The sequence below is a fragment of the Rhea americana genome, unplaced genomic scaffold, assembly GCF_003343005.1.
Source record: "Rhea americana isolate MKP2758 unplaced genomic scaffold, rheAme1 scaffold_17, whole genome shotgun sequence".
Taxonomy (NCBI): domain Eukaryota; kingdom Metazoa; phylum Chordata; class Aves; order Rheiformes; family Rheidae; genus Rhea; species Rhea americana.
Genome location: NW_028185816.1, coordinates 5,287,544 through 5,307,956, shown reverse-complemented (window position 1 = coordinate 5,307,956; position 20,413 = coordinate 5,287,544). Strand labels below are relative to the sequence as shown.

At 35.7% G+C, this 20,413-nt stretch overlaps 1 protein-coding gene across 6 annotated transcripts in view; it reads left to right on the top strand.

The window, feature by feature from the left end:
• The window catches only part of GAS2 (growth arrest specific 2), a 94,498-nt gene that overhangs the window by 38,730 nt on the left and 35,355 nt on the right, over nucleotides 1-20,413 (top strand). For all 6 annotated transcript variants that reach the window (XM_085300898.1, XM_085300899.1, XM_085300895.1 and 3 more), the window contains exons 5-7: nucleotides 9,486-9,549; nucleotides 15,002-15,146; nucleotides 19,208-19,315. In XM_085300898.1, the coding sequence (XP_085157024.1) occupies nucleotides 9,486-9,549; nucleotides 15,002-15,146; nucleotides 19,208-19,315 (317 nt within the window). The remainder of the gene's footprint in view (nucleotides 1-9,485; nucleotides 9,550-15,001; nucleotides 15,147-19,207; nucleotides 19,316-20,413) is intronic.

The window sequence follows — 20,413 nt, the reverse complement described above, 5'->3', positions numbered from 1 at the left end:
TTAAATGAAGAGAAAGCCCTTCCTCATTGCTTCCCATAGCTCTTTAAACGTTATACTGTCATGATACACTCAGTAGTTTACCATTATTCCAATAAGTTAATTGTGTATCTGAGCATGTGTTTACAGTGAATTTTATGATACACTGTTAAGAAACAAGATCTTGTTTAGAATCAGCATTGCTGAAATACAGTCATTCCCTGCATAAGCTCAATTTTGCACATACTCAGAGCTTTGCTTGCTGCATTACAATGTTGAATGTGAATGCAGCTGGAAAGTTGATGTTAAAGATGACTTCCTCTCTCAGAAAACCAAAGTGAAATATCCCCAAATACACAGTGCACAAAAAAGATTCAATTTTATTAGCTTTGTCTCTTTAGTGACAGATTTTGTTGGTAGGTTGTGGGGGGGTGGGACGGGGGAGGTCTGTTATTTTCCTTCTCTGAGTGTTATTGTGTACAGGATGTCCATGTTGAAAAGACTTAAGATGCTGGAAATAGAGTTAGGACTTGATAATATTTTGACCTATTTTTCAGAAATTGACTATGTTACAGGTTGATAGTGACCCTGCTGTTTCCAAAATAATAAATAGCAGCTGCTGTTCTCCTTTGGTTTGAGCTAGAACTCTTAAAGAGTTTTGATTTTCTTTGGGGCTTTTCAGGATCAATGCATTAGAAATAATAATGAATCCAAACAGCTGCCAATCTAAAGCTTTTATATTCTTTCTCCCGCAAATCACTCTTCCCTTGCATAGCACATAAAAATTCAGCAAAGGTAAGTAATTTAAAAAGTTCTCTTCTAAGTGGTAAGAAAAGTCTGTGAATGACGCATTAGTGTTTGCATTGTGTCATGAAAGACTGCTGTATTTTTGAGAATCGATGACTGTGGTGAAATGATAGTTATGAAGGTACCTTTATTTCGTGGCTAATAAACTGTATTGATGTGTAAAGTCTGTGTAAATTGTCAATGATCAAGCAAGTATTTTCTCTGTTTATTGAGGAACCTTGCTGTGTTAATGTTCTTAATTTACCTGATTTTGTCTTCCTATTTTTACTGTATTGTGCCTACCTTATCATATGTAAATACTTTATTATTTAATTAGATGCACATAGGGGTGTTTTCTACATGTCATTGTACTGTCTAAAATATTCATGAGATCTTTTTCTAGCAAAATTTTACTGTAATATGGAGAGAAGTTTTGAAATTTATTTCTGTGAAAAATTTGAAAAATGTATTTATGACAAATTATTGATTGAAAACTCCCAAGTCTAGTCAGAGTGGTAAAATTAGATTATATGCTACCTAAGAAATTTTTAATTATTATTTCTAATTACCTTCAAAAAAAAAAAGTCTCCTCCTGATGAGTTCTGAAGTCTCCGAAATAATGTAAGTATAACTACACAGCAAGGCATCGAATTCTCCCATTTCTTTTAGCATTTAGATTGAAGTTGTATGAAGATATTCCTTGCTGGAATAGGACTGTATCAAATGGACTGTAAATCAGACAGTTGTAGTTCATATCTGAAAAGCTTGAAGACTATTGCTCTAAATAAGAATTTTGAGTGTTCCTAGGGGCTCTATTCTGCCTAGTGCTGAGCACTCTAGGGTTGATTCAGACAAGCCGGTGAATAGGCCTGTTCCTGTCACCTCTTGCATCTTTGTACGTTATTTTTGGATGGATTATTAATTGGTAGTGTGTGCATAGAGTGTCTGTTTTTCTAATTAGCAAAAATACATTGTGATAGTTGTATTTGACTAAAGAAACAATTTACTGTTCAGGATTCAGGATTCTTTTTTTTTTTTTTTCTCCCCCGAAGTAAAGTAGAAATGAAAGTGAATTACTATTTCTTCATACTTCCTCTTTTCTTCAAGTGTTTCAGGTATTTTAAAGAGACGGTAGAAGTACTGACATCCTTAAAGTTAAGCACAAGTTTAAATACTTTCTTAGACTGGGACTGAAAAAGGAAACAGGATCAAAGTCTTTCTTCAAAATAAATTGAAGACGGGAAAACATATTGTATGTTATGCAGCTAAATATGATTATGCCTTGAAACATCTTTAATTAGAAGAGTTCCTTTAAAGATCCTTGAAAGAGATCTGTTTGATAAAAGAAAAAAAAAAAGTTTGAAGACTGTGTACTAGATTTAATCCAGATTTCACTTCCACCCTGGACAGGAACACCATAGATTTCAGAAGTTACTAGAAAATGATGTTATATTCAGATAAGAATAAATTGGTAATAGTTTGCATTTTGTGGGGATATACTGATTTAGTACATGGGAGTCTTTGTTAGTTTTTTTTTTTATTAATGGTTATTCACTTCAGTGAAAAATCAGAAAGAAGGTTGAAGTTGCAATTTCTATTTCAAAATCTGTGATAGGCTTCTAATACAAACCAATACTTTTGTAAAATCTCCTAATATTAAAAAAAAAAAATCTGAAATTGTTCCTGCTAGGAAAATAATTTTATTTCAAAATCAGGTTCTAAAAATGCATCCTGCTCCTTTATTTCTGTATTTGCATTATTTTTTACAATGTTCCATATTAAGTTAATAATGCATGATGTGATATATTTTGTCTTGCTGAATATTATGATGATTTAATGTTTTTTTTTTTTTAAAAAAAGCTTCTTGTGATGTTCTTTGTGCATATCTTAATGCAGATGGATGACATAAAAGTCTCRGAGTTAATATCGCTCCAAAGAAAAGGCAGATAATGTGCCTGTTGTGTCAGCCACAAAAAAATCATGAGCATTTCTTTAAAAACTATAGCAACACAGTATATAGGGAATACTGAAAAGCTCTAGTACATTCTTCCAATAAATTGTGGTTTTGTGTATGTTCCCTGTGCTTGTTCACCATTTTAGTAGGTTTTTCATGGTTGTCACTTGTAGTGAATTAACTTTGTGTAATGACTATAATCTGAAATCTGAATTTTCATCTTCTGGGCGTATCTTGAGGTGTGCAGTCTTTGAATGGGGTTWTTGGATATATCAGAGGTCATAATTTGCCCCATATCAAGGACTTGGAACATGATATGTTAACTCTTTGCATGATACGTTAACTCTAAGAAGTGTCATACTGTCTGTAACTCCTCTATTTCCAGGTATTCTGCTTATTTTGCAAGTTCCTGTTTGTAGGTTTTAGGACAGTGGATCCACCCAGCTGATGAATGGTAATTCACTTTATGGAAGCACTCTTGTTGGAGATTTCTATAATTATGGGGCTCAAGCCTGAAGAGTGTAATACCTGAAGAAAACTCTTCTTGGCCAAGAGATTTTCTGTGATTGCCTTAGCTACGTGAACTTATTCAAAGTTAGGAGCTTTTGTTGGTAACATAGTGTTTTTGAATGATTATAGGATCTGGAACCAATGAATATTCTACATCTCTTCTACGACAAAGAATCCAGCCGGCAAGAAAAGGGTTTGCCAGCAAGTGTGCCAGCATGCTAATGTGTGTTACTTGTTTTAGGAGTGTTGGATATTGCTGTATTCATCTTTTGTGCTTGTATATTCYGTAACTGTGTGTGTGCGTGTGTACTGTGTGACGTGGACTTCTTTTGATGCAACTCATTGGTCATAGTTTAATGGAGCAGATTCCCTAAACAAAGTCATCTAGTGTTTTAGGGTAAATAATAGACTCAAATGCAAACACCTCTGCTCCCCAATCTAAAGCTTTATTTTCATGTTTAAAAAGAAACAACAACACTTAAAACATTTTTAAGCAATCAGCACTTATGTATAATGGCAAAAGATTTTGTATTAATACTCTGAAAATTTTATTTAATTTCATATTACAGGAAGGAAGTACCTTTCTTTACCCCTCAGTGACACATTTACAGCTTATAATAGAACGTTAAATTTTATGTCTGGTTGCATCAGAATAAGACTTTGTCCTGTCTTTCACAGCATTTTACTAAACAGTCCAATACTGTTGAATATGTCTTGTTGCTTTGAGGACTATAGAAGCATCCTGGACATTGTGTTATTATGATTGGATTAGCATCTTAAGTTAATGAATTCCAGTAAATGCTTAGTGTGTTTAGATGATCTGTAGATTCMTTCTAGATTAATTCTTTACTATCCATTTATCTCCTGTATTTGAAATATTAGTTGTTTTGAGATTTCTGTAACTGATGATGCTGAATATGATAGAGGGAGGAGTATAGGGTGGAAAGGGAAACATAACCTCTTAATTTATCTATRTCATACTCTAACTCTTTTTTGATGCAGAAGTTCAAGGATAGATTTGTGATGAGTAGAATAACTGCTATCAAAGTAACATCAGAAAAGAACAAAGTGAAAGGCAATAGAAGGAAAGCTCATTTTTTGAATAAAAAAAAATCTCCCCCTTCCCCCAACTTCTTTGGAAATTCTTAGTTTATAGGTGCTCACTGTAAGTGCCACGACAACTTGTGATGGCTGTCTGAGACTCGATGTGTAGGTGGCTTCTCTGTCTCCCGTACCCGGGGGCTGACTAGCACTCACAGCAGAAGCTTTTCCTCCTGCACTGTCTGGGCTTCTCTTGGTAGCATTCAAGCACTGAGGAAGGGAGGCATGAAACAAATGCAGAAATGTGATGAACTGCAGGTAGGAAAGAAGTGAAATATAGTAAAAGAGAACAAGGGGCAAGAAGTCAGGGGAGGAGGGCCTTTAAAAGGAGATCCTGGCAGCAACAATAAGGGGGCATGTAAAGCAAAGAAGTTATAGCCGGAGAGGAGTGAGGATAAGAGTTTGCTAGGAGATGGAGAGAAGTATCGTTGGAAAGAGCGGCTGGGGGTATCTAGAAGAGGTGCAAAGAGTAGTAAGATATAGGAGACAAAGATCTGAAATGACTGTAACAGTCAAGATACCTGAAGTAACCTGGATTTGTATCTGTTATTTGTACGTCTTCATGTTGCTTTCTTGTCAAGCAAATACCAGAGAGGTTCACTCGCAATGTGGATAGTCCCATTTATCTCATGCAGTAGATACGTGTTTCCTGCAGTTACATATTGCTGCTGAAGGATAGCCACTCCATGTATTAAAGCWTGAAAATATTTATAGGAAGTAGCATACAGAAATTGCATTGAGCTTGCAAAATAAAATACTTAAAATTTTAAAAGGCTAGAATAAAGGCTACCTGCACCACCTTAATTAAATCCATGTAACTGTTATGATACAGCATGCCTTCATGTGGTCATGGATGGTTGTGTGTTTGGGAATGGTGCAAGATTTGAAGGACTATATTTTGATATTACTATTGAACGGCATTGGAGAAATATTTTTATCCATGACCCTAGCTCCCATGTGCTGCGGCAGCATCTTTATCAGATTTTGTGATGGGATCACTAGGTGTGTTGACTTTGCTTTCATAGAAAATGTAGCAGTAGGACAATCAAAAGTACTTTGATGTCAGGAACTATGTATTTTAAAATAGCACCTAGATCAGTGGATATTTTTGTAATAACTGTTGCTTAATTCCATGTGTGTAAGGTGAAGGTAATACAACCTACCTCATAGGAGTGTTAGATAAATTTCATTCATTTTTTTGCTGTTTCTATAAGTGCTTCATGCATACAGTGGCACTGTTGTGGAAACAAGTCATGCTGTGTTCGGTGTAGACTTTAACCAATGTGCAGTGAATGATGTATGTGGCCATACATAGAATGAAGAGGGTTTCTAAAAAGTTGTAGATTAGCTGCCTGTCAAACAAGCCTTACCTATGTGGAATATGGAATGAGGTTTGAGTCCCACGTGTTACAATGTAAGTGCACAACAGGCCACTTTTCTTTCTTTCTTTTTCTTTTTTTTCCTGGAACGTTTTACTTGACTTTATTTTTCAGTGTGTGTGTGTGTGTGTGTGTGTGTGTGGTGGTGAATTAATGTAATTTTTTGAAAGTCACATGAAAGCATCTAAGAGTGATAAGTTATGTTAGAAATAAGTTCCTTCTATAAAGCGAGGAAGAAATGCTGACTACCAGAAAGAATGTTTTTAAAAAATCATAGTAAATATCACACAGATATTAATTAGCATCTTCCAAGAAAAGCTTGTTTGAATTTATAGACAAACTACTGGAGGAATTTGAGTGTTATTAAAAAAAAAATCTAAAAAGAAAATACTTCCGTTTGCTAAGTGGTAAACATCTGAAAAAATACACTGAATGAATAGCTGTTGAGAAATTATTAATTGCCTCTAACTAAAAAACAAAATGATTCCAATTAAGAGAAGCTGTATTAAGAGTGAATGTTTTCCTTAAAAATTATTTTTTCTGCTTCCAGTACTTACCCTTGTCAAACTGCATATAAATTGCTATAATTGCAGAAAATATGTTGCTTAGCAAATGTATATTTGCCTTTTTAGTGCACTTGAGACTGAATGACTTCTCAGGTCAAGAAGTGGAGGTAGTACCTATTATTGAAAAGGAAATACTAATGTAAACTGTAGTAAGCAATTCAGAAAATGATGTTTGCAGCTCCCACAGGAAGTTACAGAATACCATAGGCAGAACCTAAGTCTATAATCACTTATTTCAGAATGAGTTTCCTCTGGTCTTCAAATAAGATTGGTTGTTGTTGTGTACAGTACAATTATACATACGTGTATGATTATGTTTATAAAACTGAGTGTACATGTATGTGAGCATGCAGTTATCAATGAACTGCAGCACAACCAGAATGTGGAATTTAAACTAGAATTGAGGCCTGGCACAGATTTGTTTTTTCAGTTCCATACATTCATCAAATAACAAAATGCATGAATTTCACACTACTGTGTCTCTAAAATTATTTTTTCTTTGTCTTCTATAAGATTTCCCCAAATGCTTAAAAAATATCAATGAAAGCACAACTTCCTTATGTAAAATTAAAAAAAGGAAGAGGAAGAAATGTTGCTGTAGATGAAAAAAGTGAAAAGTTAGGATGTAGCTTTCTGAAAGTGACTTAATATCAATTCTTTCAGTTATTGTGGACCAGCTCAAGACATCTCAAGATGAGGTACTTGAAAGTGCCCATGTTCAAAAGGCTATGATCTTACTTGTTGTTCAAGGTTATACTGAAAGTTTGGAACCAAAATAGGGATGGAAATCTACTCTTGTGTCTCCACACAACATCCTCCCGAACATTCTCTTGCTAGCTGGTAGTCCATGAAACAGCCCTACATTAAAAAAAAAAAAAAAAAACCGAACATTCTCTTGCTAGCTGGTAGTCCATGAAACAGCCCTACATTAAAAAAAAAAAAAAAAAAAAAAAAAACTCCCCCCCAAAACTCTTGAGAATCTAAATTATTTCCAGTGGGTATTGCACTATTCCAAATAGTACTTTGCTTTATCTCTGAAGTTCCCAACTGTGCATGCTGGTATAGTCCTCAGGAATGCTAACGTTCTCCTCTTGGAAGCACTGTGTCACTGTGTTGTTATCACATGGCCAGATGTTTGTTTTCACGGTTGCTTATTGCCTGCACAGCTTCTCCTTCTCTAACAATGATTTCACTGTTTCACATTCTTCATCGTGGTGTGCATGAAATGTCTAGAGTATGCTGAGTCAGATCCAGTAAAGGACTTTGGATTTCATTTGGGTAAAAGAACTTCAGCATTAACAAACGTTTTACCTTTTGTGCTCAGATCTTTTTGTTCTACATATGGATCCTTTTGCAAATATAATTACTTGACCCTCTCTTCTCCTCTTCCTCTGCAAAAGTTTTTTAAATGTGTATACATGTGAACTGGAACTCAAATATTTTGACAAACTTAGAGTTGTTATTATATTGTTTATATTTTGTGGGACATCTATTTCTTACTATCAAGTTTTATTTTGGTATAGACTCAACTGTTCTGGAATCAAAGCAGCAGAATATACTTAACAGATCATGAACCTAACACTAAAAAAAACCCAAACCCAAACTGATTACTTGTTAAATATTTTATACAAATACTTTTTTTTTTTTTTTTTTTTTTTTTTTTTTTTTTTTTTTTTTTTTTTTTACTTAGAAAGAATACTGAGAATAACTGAATCTCCAGATCTGCATCTCCTATATTCCTAATAGCAGATGGCTGTAGGATGAAAATACTTTTCCTAGTGCCTTGCCATTTTATTTTTTATTCTCTACAGTTTTACTTCTTGAAATACATTTGGATGGTATTAGAGGGAAAGAATGCATATATCTCAAAGTGCTAAATACACAGTAGTAAAAGACATTAGTGTGAGGATTCAGCAAGTCAGTGGAAGTATAAGAAGCTGAAGTTACAGAAGTTGAAGATCTGCCCTACTAGACACTGCTTCTTTTGAGATGCTTAACTCTGGATTCCCATCCTGTGCATACAATATAGGACAAAGCAATAGGTTTCAGAGCATTAACTAGTCATTGAAATATTTTTCAGGTGTGGTATTTTTCTTCATGTGTTAGTTAGGTGAGTCTTTAAGTAACCAGTGTGTGGGGGTGTTTTTTCTTTTCATTTATTTGTTTATTTATTTATTTTTACAAATGGTGGCACATTTATTTTTCAGGGGTCAATTTAATCTGAAAGTTTTTTGATATTGTGTAGACTTTCAAAACCTGAATTTTATCAAAACACAAAAGTGTTTCTGCAGTAGGTATTCTGAACAGAAGGTGACAACGTACCCATAATTCTTCTTGTTCTTTTTATTTTTTTTTTTTTTGTTTTTGGGTGGGAGAGTTACCTATCTAAACAACCACTGACCTTTGCTCATACATTGATTTTTGGATTTTGTTATATATTTTGTTGGACTTCTCTACAAAACATTGCTTATCAGAATTTTGAAAAAAGAATTGATCTTGGATTATGGTGGTGTTTCTGAATGAGAAATTCATACTGGGTTCACAGCTCCTTAGTAAGCTTAAAAACTACAGGAGTTCTCCCTAGTCTTTTGCTGAATCCAAGAATGAAAATTTGCATATATGTATATATACAGAAAAAAGTAATTTCTTTATGATCTGAGTTCCTAAAACATCCCAACTCTGTGTATTTTTCTGTTTTTTTTCCCTGCTGTAAGAGTAGATGTATAAAGAAGTCAAGACAAAATTTATAAGAGGGATCCTCACTAATGCAATTTCAATATTTTTTTTTCTGATTTAAAGAAGGGTGATCTGAAGGATAAGAATACTCTTAGTTTGTAGAAAGAAAACAGTATTTTAATTTCATTCATTTATTTTTGATAATCTACTTTTATCATTGTCAGAGCTGTTGATTATTTTTACGCAGTTATGAACTGTTTGCAGRTTATGAAATAGCCCAAATAATTCTTCACTGATTTAGACTTATATTTTCAAAGGAACTAAAGGATARTTGAATAGGAATTTCCTAAATCACTTGTGCTCTGAGACCATACCTTGATCTTTAATGTCATCCTCTTTATTCAGGTAGAACTCTACAGAAGCAAAAGGAAACCAAGTTTTAGCTGAGTCAAGATTTAGATGCTGGTGATTAAATTCTGTTTGTCACTAAGATCTCTAAAATAGTTTTTATTTTCCATCTTTATTTTGCTTTTCCAGTTCTCCACAAGCAGCCAAGAGAAGTGTGCCTTTGTTTGCTGGAACTTGGAAGAATTGCAGCAAGGTTGGTGACAATGTTTAAAATATTAAGAAATATTTTTGACAGCAGTGGCTATCAAAAGACAAATGCAAATTGGATGCATCTCAAGATAACTTTTACACTGATTAGGTTCAAAGAAAACATTTTTCTAGATGTTACTCAAGAACACGTGGGCAGTTGTTTAAGCAATATAAAGAAATCTGTATTAATACAGTGAAGGTATTTGGCTATCTTCATATTAGAAGGAAAGAGTTTTTTTTGTTTTTGTTTGTTTTTCCAAAATAAATCTTTAAGCTATTTCTTCTAACAGTCGTATCTGTCTATAAAGAACAGAGACTTTGTTAACTTAACTGATAACATGCTGATCTTCAGGTGATCTAAATCTGACTTAAGAAATACTGACTCTTATTAATTTAAGTGGACATAGCCCTGATTTTCACCAAGGCTGTCTGTCAACTGTTTCTAACCAGGCTGGACCCTCAAAAAATGGTATCATTATCTTCACTGGCAAGATAACTTTGACTTTTYCTAGTGCAAATGGTAGTGATGAGAATGTGATACCCCTTTTTGCAAATACAGATTTACCAGTGCAGTGTACCAGATTTGTCACAAAATGTGTGAACAACAGTGCTGTTGCCCGGTCTTGCATGCAAAGTTCTATCCATCCCTGAGCGTTGAACTGGAGTGCCTTACTATTCAAGTAGTTTCTCTGTCTAACATTTATATTCAGTCCAGCATGGCCCCAAAATGACTTTTTAATTTAATTTTCCATTAACAATAAAATCTTCTGATCCTGTAGGTTCTCACTGAAAGTTATCTTCAGGAATGTCACCTTAATTGTGCAGATGTATTGGGGTCCCCAGACACCCAAGTTGGAGGTAGACCTTCCAGTTTCCAAAGACCCTAGCTCCTGTAGGTGTAGCTGTCAAGCGTTTCCGCCTTGGGCTGAGGACTTGGCAGTATCCAGCTTCATCAGGGAGCACACTTCAGTGCTTAGATGGTGCTGGATTCTGCTAAAGCTGACTGAGTTAGATGTGGTTCCATAAAGGTGCGTATTAACCAAATAGCATCTTTGCAATTATATCTGCTTTCTCATTAGTTATACGAGGGAATTAATACAGTCTTACCTATTATATTTGTCTGTTGTCTTAAGCTTCCATGTCTCAGATGTTTGCTGTTCGAGGCRTGAAGACACATACTGAAGGATATTATGCTTCCATTTATTAAGCATATTTATCTGTCTTTCAAAACAACACTTTTATTTGAATATAAGTAAGCGTATAATCTTTATAATATAAATACACATATGCTATAATATATAAAATACACTAATAGTAATATATATATTATTTTCAGCTTGAGGTCAAATAGGATAAGTTTCCAAGGTGCACAAAAAATGTGTTGAAGGGAAACATCAGGTTTATAAAATTGAAGAGCAAATGGGATGTCAGTTTTGCCTGAGTTGTGGTTAACTTGAACTGTGTATTATAAAARGGGAAAAAGACAATATTTCATCTGTTGCCTCCCCTCTCACTAAGCATATGGAAGAGCACATTAAATTGACATTACTGTTGTGCTGTTAAAAAWTTTTTCTTTTATTTGTGTGTAGTCCACACACAATGATTGAAAWTTTTTCCGTATTAGGTTACAGAGTAAATGAAAGGTTCTAGACTCAGTTTGATGAGTTTAAACTTATTGTAATGACTACAGTCAGTGGAATTCTTCAGTTCTGTAGTAGCATAGTTGATAAGTAGATTTGTCCCAAGGCCACCTATCAGGAAATCTCTTTTCACTTTGTACCTCTGTTGTCTTTAGTGGAGCTGAGCACTGGTGCCTGGGCACACGGGAATGCAACTGGGGCAGCTGAAGCTAAGCACTACCCATAGTAGAGGAGGACCACTTAAGCAAACTGGACATAGGCAAGTTAATGTGATGAGATGGGATATATTTTCATTGCCATTGGATGAAGTTCCCAGTGACTGGAAAAACGGAAATGTCAGGCCCTTCAGCCTAACCTCAGTCCCTGGGACCAATCCAGTAGAGGACATCCTCTTAGAAGTTATTTCCAGTCACTTAAAGAACAGTCAGCATAGATTTTCAAAGATCAGATTGTGTCTGACTAACCTGGTGAGGTTAGTCACTTGGTGAGACAGCTAGCTCTGTGGCTGAGGGAAGATAGTTATCATTTACCTTGACCTTAGCAAAGCTTTTGATGTCACCTCCCACAGCATCCTTTTAGCTGAATTAAAGAGATATGGACTTGATGGATGTASTACACGGTGGATGGTAAACTAGTGCGACCACTTGACTTAGAGAAGCTGTTCAAAGCCCAGCTGGCAGCTGGTTACTAGTGACATTTACTAAAGATTTGTACAGCAGCCAATTATTGCTCAGTGTTTTCATTAATGAGCTAGATGATGGAAGGGAGTGTACCCTCAGCAAATTCATAGATGTCAGGTAGCTTTGGGGAGAATAGTCTGAAGAGTACTCTGGGGTAGGGCTGCTATCCAGAGGGACAGTGGCAAGCTGAAAAAATAGACTGACAAAATCCTTGTGAAATTTTTGAAATTTTGAAGGACAAATGCAAAATTGTGCACCAATGCTGGAATAACCTTATACAACAGTACGAGGTAGGGTGTGACTATCTCAGCAGCAGCATTGCAGGAGAGGGCATGAGGGGCCACCTGGAAGTGGACAGTAAGTAGGATGCAAGTGGGCAGGGTGCCCTTGTGGCAGTGAAGGCTAACTGCATGCTGGACTGTGTTGTGCAGGTTGAGGAAAATGCTTATTAGTTGGAACGTGATATATGACGAAGAGCTGGATTTCTTCAGGGTGTATAAGAAAGAGAAAAAGTTGCTGTCTTCTACTCAGTGAGAGGTTATAGGGAAAGAGACTTTTTAGGAAGTACCCACTGAAAGGATGAGARGCAGCATTCAGAATGGCAGCAAGGGAAATTCTGACTGTATATAAGGGAAAAACATCCACTGTGAGTGGAGAAGTAGTGGAACAGCTTTCCCAGTGAGCCTGTGGAACTTCCAGCCTTGGAGCTGTTCAAAACTGAACTGGACAAGGCCTTGCATAACTTGCTCTAACTTTGAATTTGGTCCTGCCTTGAGCTGGTGTTTGGAACAGCTGATCTGCAGAGGTGCCTTCCAACCTAAACTGTTCTGAGGTTCCTGAAAAAAATAGTTACTTAATCAAAATAGAATAGCCTGATGAACTCTCCTGGATTTTAGTTATTTGTGGACACAAAATTCTGAGGTCATCTTGTGGACTTTGAATATATAAAAAAGGCCATTGTGTGCTCCAGTAGATTTCGTGTGGGCAGAACGAGAGCATTTATGAGAGAAGGAAGGAGAAGTCTTGTGGGATAAAATTGTGCATTGGCAATATACAGATAGTGGGTTGGACATGTCCAGTGTTTTTGTGCAGTATTTTAAAGTTGGAATGAATCATTTCAACTGAAGTGATGCAAGAGCCAAATCAATCACTTTTCTGTGTTATCTTCATAATGAACGCTTAATGGAAAAGCAAATGATTTGCTAACAGATGGGTATGTGCTGTCTGGGTTTGTATAGAGAGTGAGATTATATGGTGGATAGCAGCTAAGTTACCTTCTCTGCAGAAAGAATGAAGTTCTTATGCTGCTATTAATTTTGGCTAAACAACCTCCAGATGACTTTTGTGTGAAATTAGTCTGTTGAGCAATTTCAGGCTTTCTGCTATTGTATTCAATTTTTCCTTGGGAAGAAATGGGAAGTGGTGCTCTTAGAAGTCTGCTGGGGATCGTGTTACAGTCTGATGCTGCTTCATTTGTAGTTATGGGAAGGCAGGCCAGGAGAGAGGAAATTCTCAGCATACCTTCCAGAACAGACTTTGTACCTTAACTGCATGACAAACCCCTTGCAGAAGAGATTTGTTTCTACCATTTCAGCTTTTTACTGACTTTGCCGCAGGTTGATGCAGTGTGTGAAGAATGCATGTGTGTATGTTTTATTCAGTTCATGAGCCGAAGAAATTTAGAGTACTGAAATTACAAGGAACTGTAAAAATCTGTCACAATGATAAAAACTGGAGATTATGAAAAGCAGCAGAACCAAAGAAACAGCATTACTTAGACTAGAAGAGGTTTATTTGATGAGTAAGGCTGCATGCAGGTGTAGGCTTAGAGCCCAGTGGGAATTTAATGATTTACAGCCTGTCGGCATCTGCAGACAGACAGGAAGTAAGTGGATTGTATATAAGTGCTTGCTTCAATGTTGGCTGACTGTTCATTAGGCAGACTGCATCAGTTAGAAGCCAATACAAGCACAGATTTGATTCTTCATTTTCTTTACTATATTTACTAGACGCTAGTGTGGCTAAATTAAAATTCATTGTAAAAATACAAGAGGCAGTATATAGAGTTATGTTCATTCTCTTTATTATTTTAACATTATTATGATATTTAGCTTGAATTATCTTTTTCTTAATTACTGATCAATATTTTAGTGTCCAGATTTTTAACTAGGATAAGCCAGCATAGCTCTGCATTTGCCTTGTAGACTTTCCTGCTACACAAGAGGTTTCATTTACACAAGTAGTTTGCTATGAAAACTATATATAAAATGATAACTTTTTGAAGCTGAAGCCGTTCTCTGGAAAAGGAGATTTCTTTTCTTTTTTCTGTTTTTGTTCAGTGTCAGCAAAGAGAAAAACAGAGGTGAATTGTCAGTAATTAGGAAAATAGGATGAGCCTTTGGACTCCTGACGTCTTTGCAAGATCTGCTTCTTGCTGAGATACTGACATAATCATTTGACATAAAAACAGTGTCTGCTTTTGAGAGCTTTAAGAACCTCACTCTAAGTGCTATGTTTGAGACACTCCGTGCCAACATTGCACATATTTGTTTTAGCTGTAGCTACAAGTATTTTGCCACTGTAAACAGAGGTCTGAAGATTGGCAGTCAAATATACAGCTTTAAAAAAGCATTAGCCACTCCTGAAAATATTGGCGTTAAATGTTTCAATTCGTCTGTAAACTGGATGCAATACTGTGCCCAGGATAACCGTGGGTCTTTAATCCCTTTCCATGTGGATATCTCTGAAAATTGAGCAGAACGTATAAGACATCAAGTAATGTGAAAGGGTATTCTAAAATAGAAATGCTAATGTGCTGAACTTGATTCATATCTACACGATAAAGCAAATTGAAGCCTTTGTTGTTCAGAAGTTATTCATTCACGAATATCAAGATTATGATACAGAGAAGTTGAATAAAAAGATATATTTACTGTAAATTTGATTAACTGAGATGCCATTTTCATTCTTTGTATTTAGAATGATGGCATCAATGGCTGATATATTTTGTACTCTTTTATTAATGTAGTTTTTGCACAACAGTGCAATATAGAAAGCATAAATTCTATCCACCATTTTGTGTCARAATATGAAATACTTTACAAGGACTAGTAATTTGTTTGCATGTTTTCAAAAGGTTTGGGGTGGAGCCTCCTGGATTAATAAAGTTGGAAAAAGAGATTGAACAAGAGGAAACACTTTCAGCCCCCCTTCCATCTCCTTCACCCTCACCAACAAAGTCTCCTGGGAAAAAGAGCACAGGGAAACTGTTGGATGATGCTGTAAGTGTGTGGGGAAGTTTCTCCTTCTCTGATCCATTCTGGTATGCACTTACTTGCAAAGAACACAGAAGCCGGAGTTTAACATATCACTGTATTTAGAGATTTGCAGGCTGTTAGAATTAATTTATTTTTGACCACAATTATTTATGCCTGAAGGTTGGAAAAAATGTAGCATTGTGTAGGAGATATGCAGTTTACCCTAGCTTTGTGCTTAGGGCCAAGTTCCCTTCTTATTACTCCATTTTCCTTTTTTGTTGAGTTCTTATTCATCAACTCCACTTGGTGTTATGTCTGAGAAAGGACTGAATCGGGATTATGAGATTTGGCCTATAATGACTTGTACGAATTGTTAACAAATACTTGCGAGTTATCTCAGCCTAATTTTTATACTGCAGTTCTGCATGTTTCTCTCACAGTAAAAATCCAGCATTTTTTTTTCCTCATTGTTAGCAAGAAAGTTTCTTGCTTTGAATTTCATTACACTTTTTGCACTATATTGTGGTGCTCATTTCTGTTATATACCCTAGAGGGTTCATTTGAAACATCTGGATTCAGGTGCAGAGGACACATTTTGAGACCATGAAGAGGTTAAACTTGAAAAGTACAAATATATTCCATAAAAAGAAGCAGTTACTATAGTAACTGCTATACTACATGGTAGATGTGCCACCTGGGAGTTACAAAGCACTTCTTGAAAAATCCATGTGCCACTTTTCTGTTACAATGAGCAGATGGAATATACTGTTTGGTCATTTTATTGAAGAACTTTGTATTATTTGATGCAAATAATTACATTTAACTTTTCTTCCACAACTTTCCAGAAGCACTGCTTCACGCTTTGAGAGAATAGAAAAAGAAAGGTTATGTGCAGAAGAATGGATGTAATTATTTATCTCGCAGGAAAGGAGCATAGAGTATGAAGACTGTCTCCAACCACCTCCTTTAATTTAGAAAGCAGTAGGGATAGAAACAGAATGGAATTCATCCAGCTAGATTCCTGACCCTCACTGCCCCAGACACTCACAACATAAAATAGCGGGAGTGTTCATATAGTCCAGACACAAAATAAAATAGGATATACTTCTTTGCTTTGCTTCCTTATTTGATTTCCAAATTCCACTCAATAATACTTCTGTGCCCTTTGGGATAGTAAGGTAATGGAAGCCTCAACTGCAGGATTGGCAGTGAAGGTCTCATTATCCTCTGTTTTACACCATTAAAAGTCTATTTGCTTTCATTCTCCACAGTACTGAAAAGGCTCACGCAGTGCAAAACAACCTGGAACCAGTTAGGCCCAGCTACTCCTGGTTTTTCATGCTCAGATGATCCCTTGTAGATGGAGTTGCTAAGGCATTTTTGACATTGCTTATCTCTGGGCTTCAAATTTTGAGAGTGTCTCCGGAAGTGATAACTACCGTAGGATGTTATGTCAGAAATCCCTGATTACAGGGAACACTCAGAGGCCATTGCCAGTAGACTGAGTTTGCTTTTAGAGGACTTTGTACTATGWTCCAGGAGACATAGGAATACACCTTTTGCACCCTCAGCAACCTATACTGAGTTTATGTCATTGTCTGCTGCTTTCACTGAAGTTTTTTCTATTATATACTGACTGTCTAAGGAGTTTGCAGAAACTGAGCCCAACTCTCACTCATTTCTTCATAGGAATCACTGGGATAATTCACTGTAAAATACTTCAATACATTCATATTGAGGACAATTCATCTGATACTTGAAAATCATTTTTGTTTGTCAAATAGCTGCACAGTCCCTCTGCTAATTTTCAAGTTAAATATTTTTCACAAAGATAACCCACCTTATTTTAAAAAGCTACTTACCGACTATTAAGCCACACAGTTACAAAGTTATGTAGACAACAGCAGTGAATCATTTCAGAAATAATTTGAAAGCCTTCAAATCAATTAAGAGGGTAGTTTCAAAAGCATCTTTGTCCCTCATGTAGTGCAGAAAGAGTAATTTTGGTTAATTTTTAACTTCTTTCCATTTTATTTAACATATTAAAGCTTTCTATTAACAGCAGATCTGAAAACCATTTCTACCTCTTAATATTCAAGACAAACAAAATAGCTATCAGTCCCATAGCTTTGCTCTGTTTAAGATTTTCATCTGGTAGCTGTTCTGAGAATATTCTTTCCCAGTTGCCAGTCTGTTTTTTTACAGGATTTACAAACTGTATCTGAAAAGGTCTTTCCAGTATTACCTGAAGCGGACAAAACCTTTAGGAAGTTCCTCCAGCTTTTTATGTTGTCTGCCACCAATGTACTAAGTCAGTTCCCACTGAAGAAGAGTGGAGTATGTGAAAATGTTGTACTTGTCGTTGTTCCTTAACAGAAGTACAACTTGAATGTCAAATAAGCCTTCTCAAACAGATCTGCTCTTTGACACTGGTGGCTGTGCTACTTCCAGATCACCTAAAAGTTCAGAATATATTTTTGCTAAACGTTAATACCTTTGGTAGCACATAAACATTAATGCCTTTGGTAGCACTGAGTCTGAATTTTCACAATTGGCTGCAGTCGAGCTGATGCAGCTGACAAAAAGTAGTTTTCATCTGTCTTTTCTCAACCCTTATTGTTGGAATGCTATTGTCAGGTTTGGCCTTAACAGAGTAGAGTACTCTTGAGCCTCCTTTAAATTACCCGTGATTACACTAGCTCCCTAAGCTGGAGATCATCGCAGGATAGCAACAATATTGAGGAGCATCTTGGCATGGAGTTGACTGGCAGAGACTGGGCACATGGGCATGAATCTTTGACTTGCATTTTTCTCTTTACAACTCTTCTGAATGACAGTGAAAATAACTTGGGCCATGATTTGTGATTGTGTCAGAGTATTCTCTGCATACTTTTATTAAGGTGCAAGTATACTGTTTGAAAGAACAAACTGAAGGTACTGGACGTGCCCTTTTATCAATAAGCATAATTGCTTTTTTTTTTTTTATAGAATTGCTTCTAATTTACTATATTTATTTAGAAGGGAAAATAAATTCTTGTAACACCTTCATTTTGTCTGTGACCATATGTAGCACTCTGTCACCTTTCCTGTTTCTTCATAAAATACTGAGTACAAAAGTTTGACTTTGAACTCAGACTGACAGACTACTGGCTGGTTATTTTTCTCCATTAAGCAGGGCAAATTTCATGTTGACCTGTGTGACACTCATCTCTCTTTTGCCTCTTCACAGCTAGGAACTCCTTTTTGACATTGGAAGCCCCACAGTCTAGGATTTCAGAAATAGTTTAAAACGCTGGCATGCTTGTTCCATTTTAATGTATCTAGTTCTAAGGAACTGAGCATACGAGTGTATTTAATGTTAGCATTTTTTTAACTGAATTAGTTGAATATAGCTTATATTTCAAATACAATCAGTTATTGAGTCAGGCTAAATTTAGTCCAAATCCTGAATGATTTACAAATGCAAAAATAGCTCTTTCTGGCAGATAGAGGGTGCTGATGCAAAAGTTCCCTTGCATAGTGATCTATAGGACTGTATTCTGAGGTTATACTAGATATACTTGGTCAGTGAATAATCTGAAAGGACAGTGAAGCTTTGCTGGATTTTTTTTTTTCTTTTGCGGAGTTTTCGAAGACGTAAAGAACCCTTTTTACCCTCTGAAGCCCATTTAATATATAACTGGCATTCAGATCTATACAAGATGAGCCAAATCCTGAGTCCTCATTCAGATTTTTCCATTCATAGTTCATGCAAATCTCATGAAAAATTCAATGGAATGGTCTACAATTTTCCCTTTGAAGCAGCGGTATACAGAATAGTGCTCGCTCGTTCACACTCTCTCTCTCGCTCTCTCTCTCCAAAAAAAAAAAAAAGCCACTCAAGGGCAAACTATTAAAAATGTTGAAGTTGAAAGAAAAGTCAAGAAAAAGTTCAAAAGTATCAGCAATGAAAATTTAGCAATATCACATTATGGCAAATATCTTCTTGAAAATTTGGCTTTTGATATGTTATCTGGATAAATATGTGTGTATATGTTAGTTTCTTTAACAGTTTTTGTTTTTTTTTGTTTTTTTGGATTTTTCAGGTTAAGCACATTTCTGAAGATCCACCTTGTAAATGCCCTAATAAATTCTGTGTGGAGCGCCTTTCACAAGGAAGATACAGAGTTGGAGAGAAGATTCTCTTTATTAGGGTAAAGGCTTTATTTTGTACTTTATGGAGAATTGATAGCATCTGCTTTCGTAATAGCAGAAAGTATTTCCTTTTAACCAGCACTGACTCAGTTTAATGACAGTCAGGAATAAAGAAACAGCGCATTAACTGGCCTAAGAAATTAATAGCATGCGGTAGAATCCTCCTCACTCTAAGTCATTGAATTTGCTCTGACTTTGTTCAGTGATAACCAGAAGTCTTCAGGAATTGAGATGATGCCTTCTCTCAGTCCTATTTGAAAGAGCATCCACGTCATCCTAATAGCCATCCTCCTGCTTTGCATTGATATTTGATGGATCAGGAAAGAGATCAAAGACTTCATGATCACTGAGTTGCTAAGTCGTGACTAAGACATATTGTTAAAGGAGGATGAGCAAAACCGTAAAGTTCATACTACTTCATTTGATTAACAGATTTTTCAAGTCTCAGTGTTGCGTGTGTGGATTTCATATGTAGTAGATAAGCTATCATTATCACAAAGTTAACTGTTAATATAAATATTTGCTAACATGATCATCTGGCTGAATTTAGCACGGATACTATCCAAACTTCATTTTGATCCTCTTAGTCTTTTATATATCAGCCTACAGTGATAATGTGAAAATACTCGAATTATCTGATTTTATAATAGTAGGACTAGAATTTGATTCATGTTGTGCTTCTTTTCATTTTCCATTTTTCTTTCCACGCATGCTGTTCTGACAAAATTGTATCTCTTACTTTCCAAAGAACTGTTATCCCTATTTTCATAAAGACACACAACTCTGATGTGATAACACTGAGGATTTAGCTCTTATCATAATAAGAGAACAACAGAGGTGAAAAGGAATCCATCCCAACTGTGAAAGTTAAGATCCCAGTTGAGTAAAACACCGGAGTGCTTACTTTGTTATAAGCCTATGCTTAAATTCCACTGAAGTCAAATTTAGATAAGAGTTTAGGTGGTCCCTTGTGTATAAAGCTGAGAACATATTTAAGTGCTGTGGTGAATAGGATTTGAAAACTCTAAATTAATTCAGTAGAAGCTCTGAAAGAAGAAATAATACAGGATTTGTCACAAATAATTTGAGATTTAACA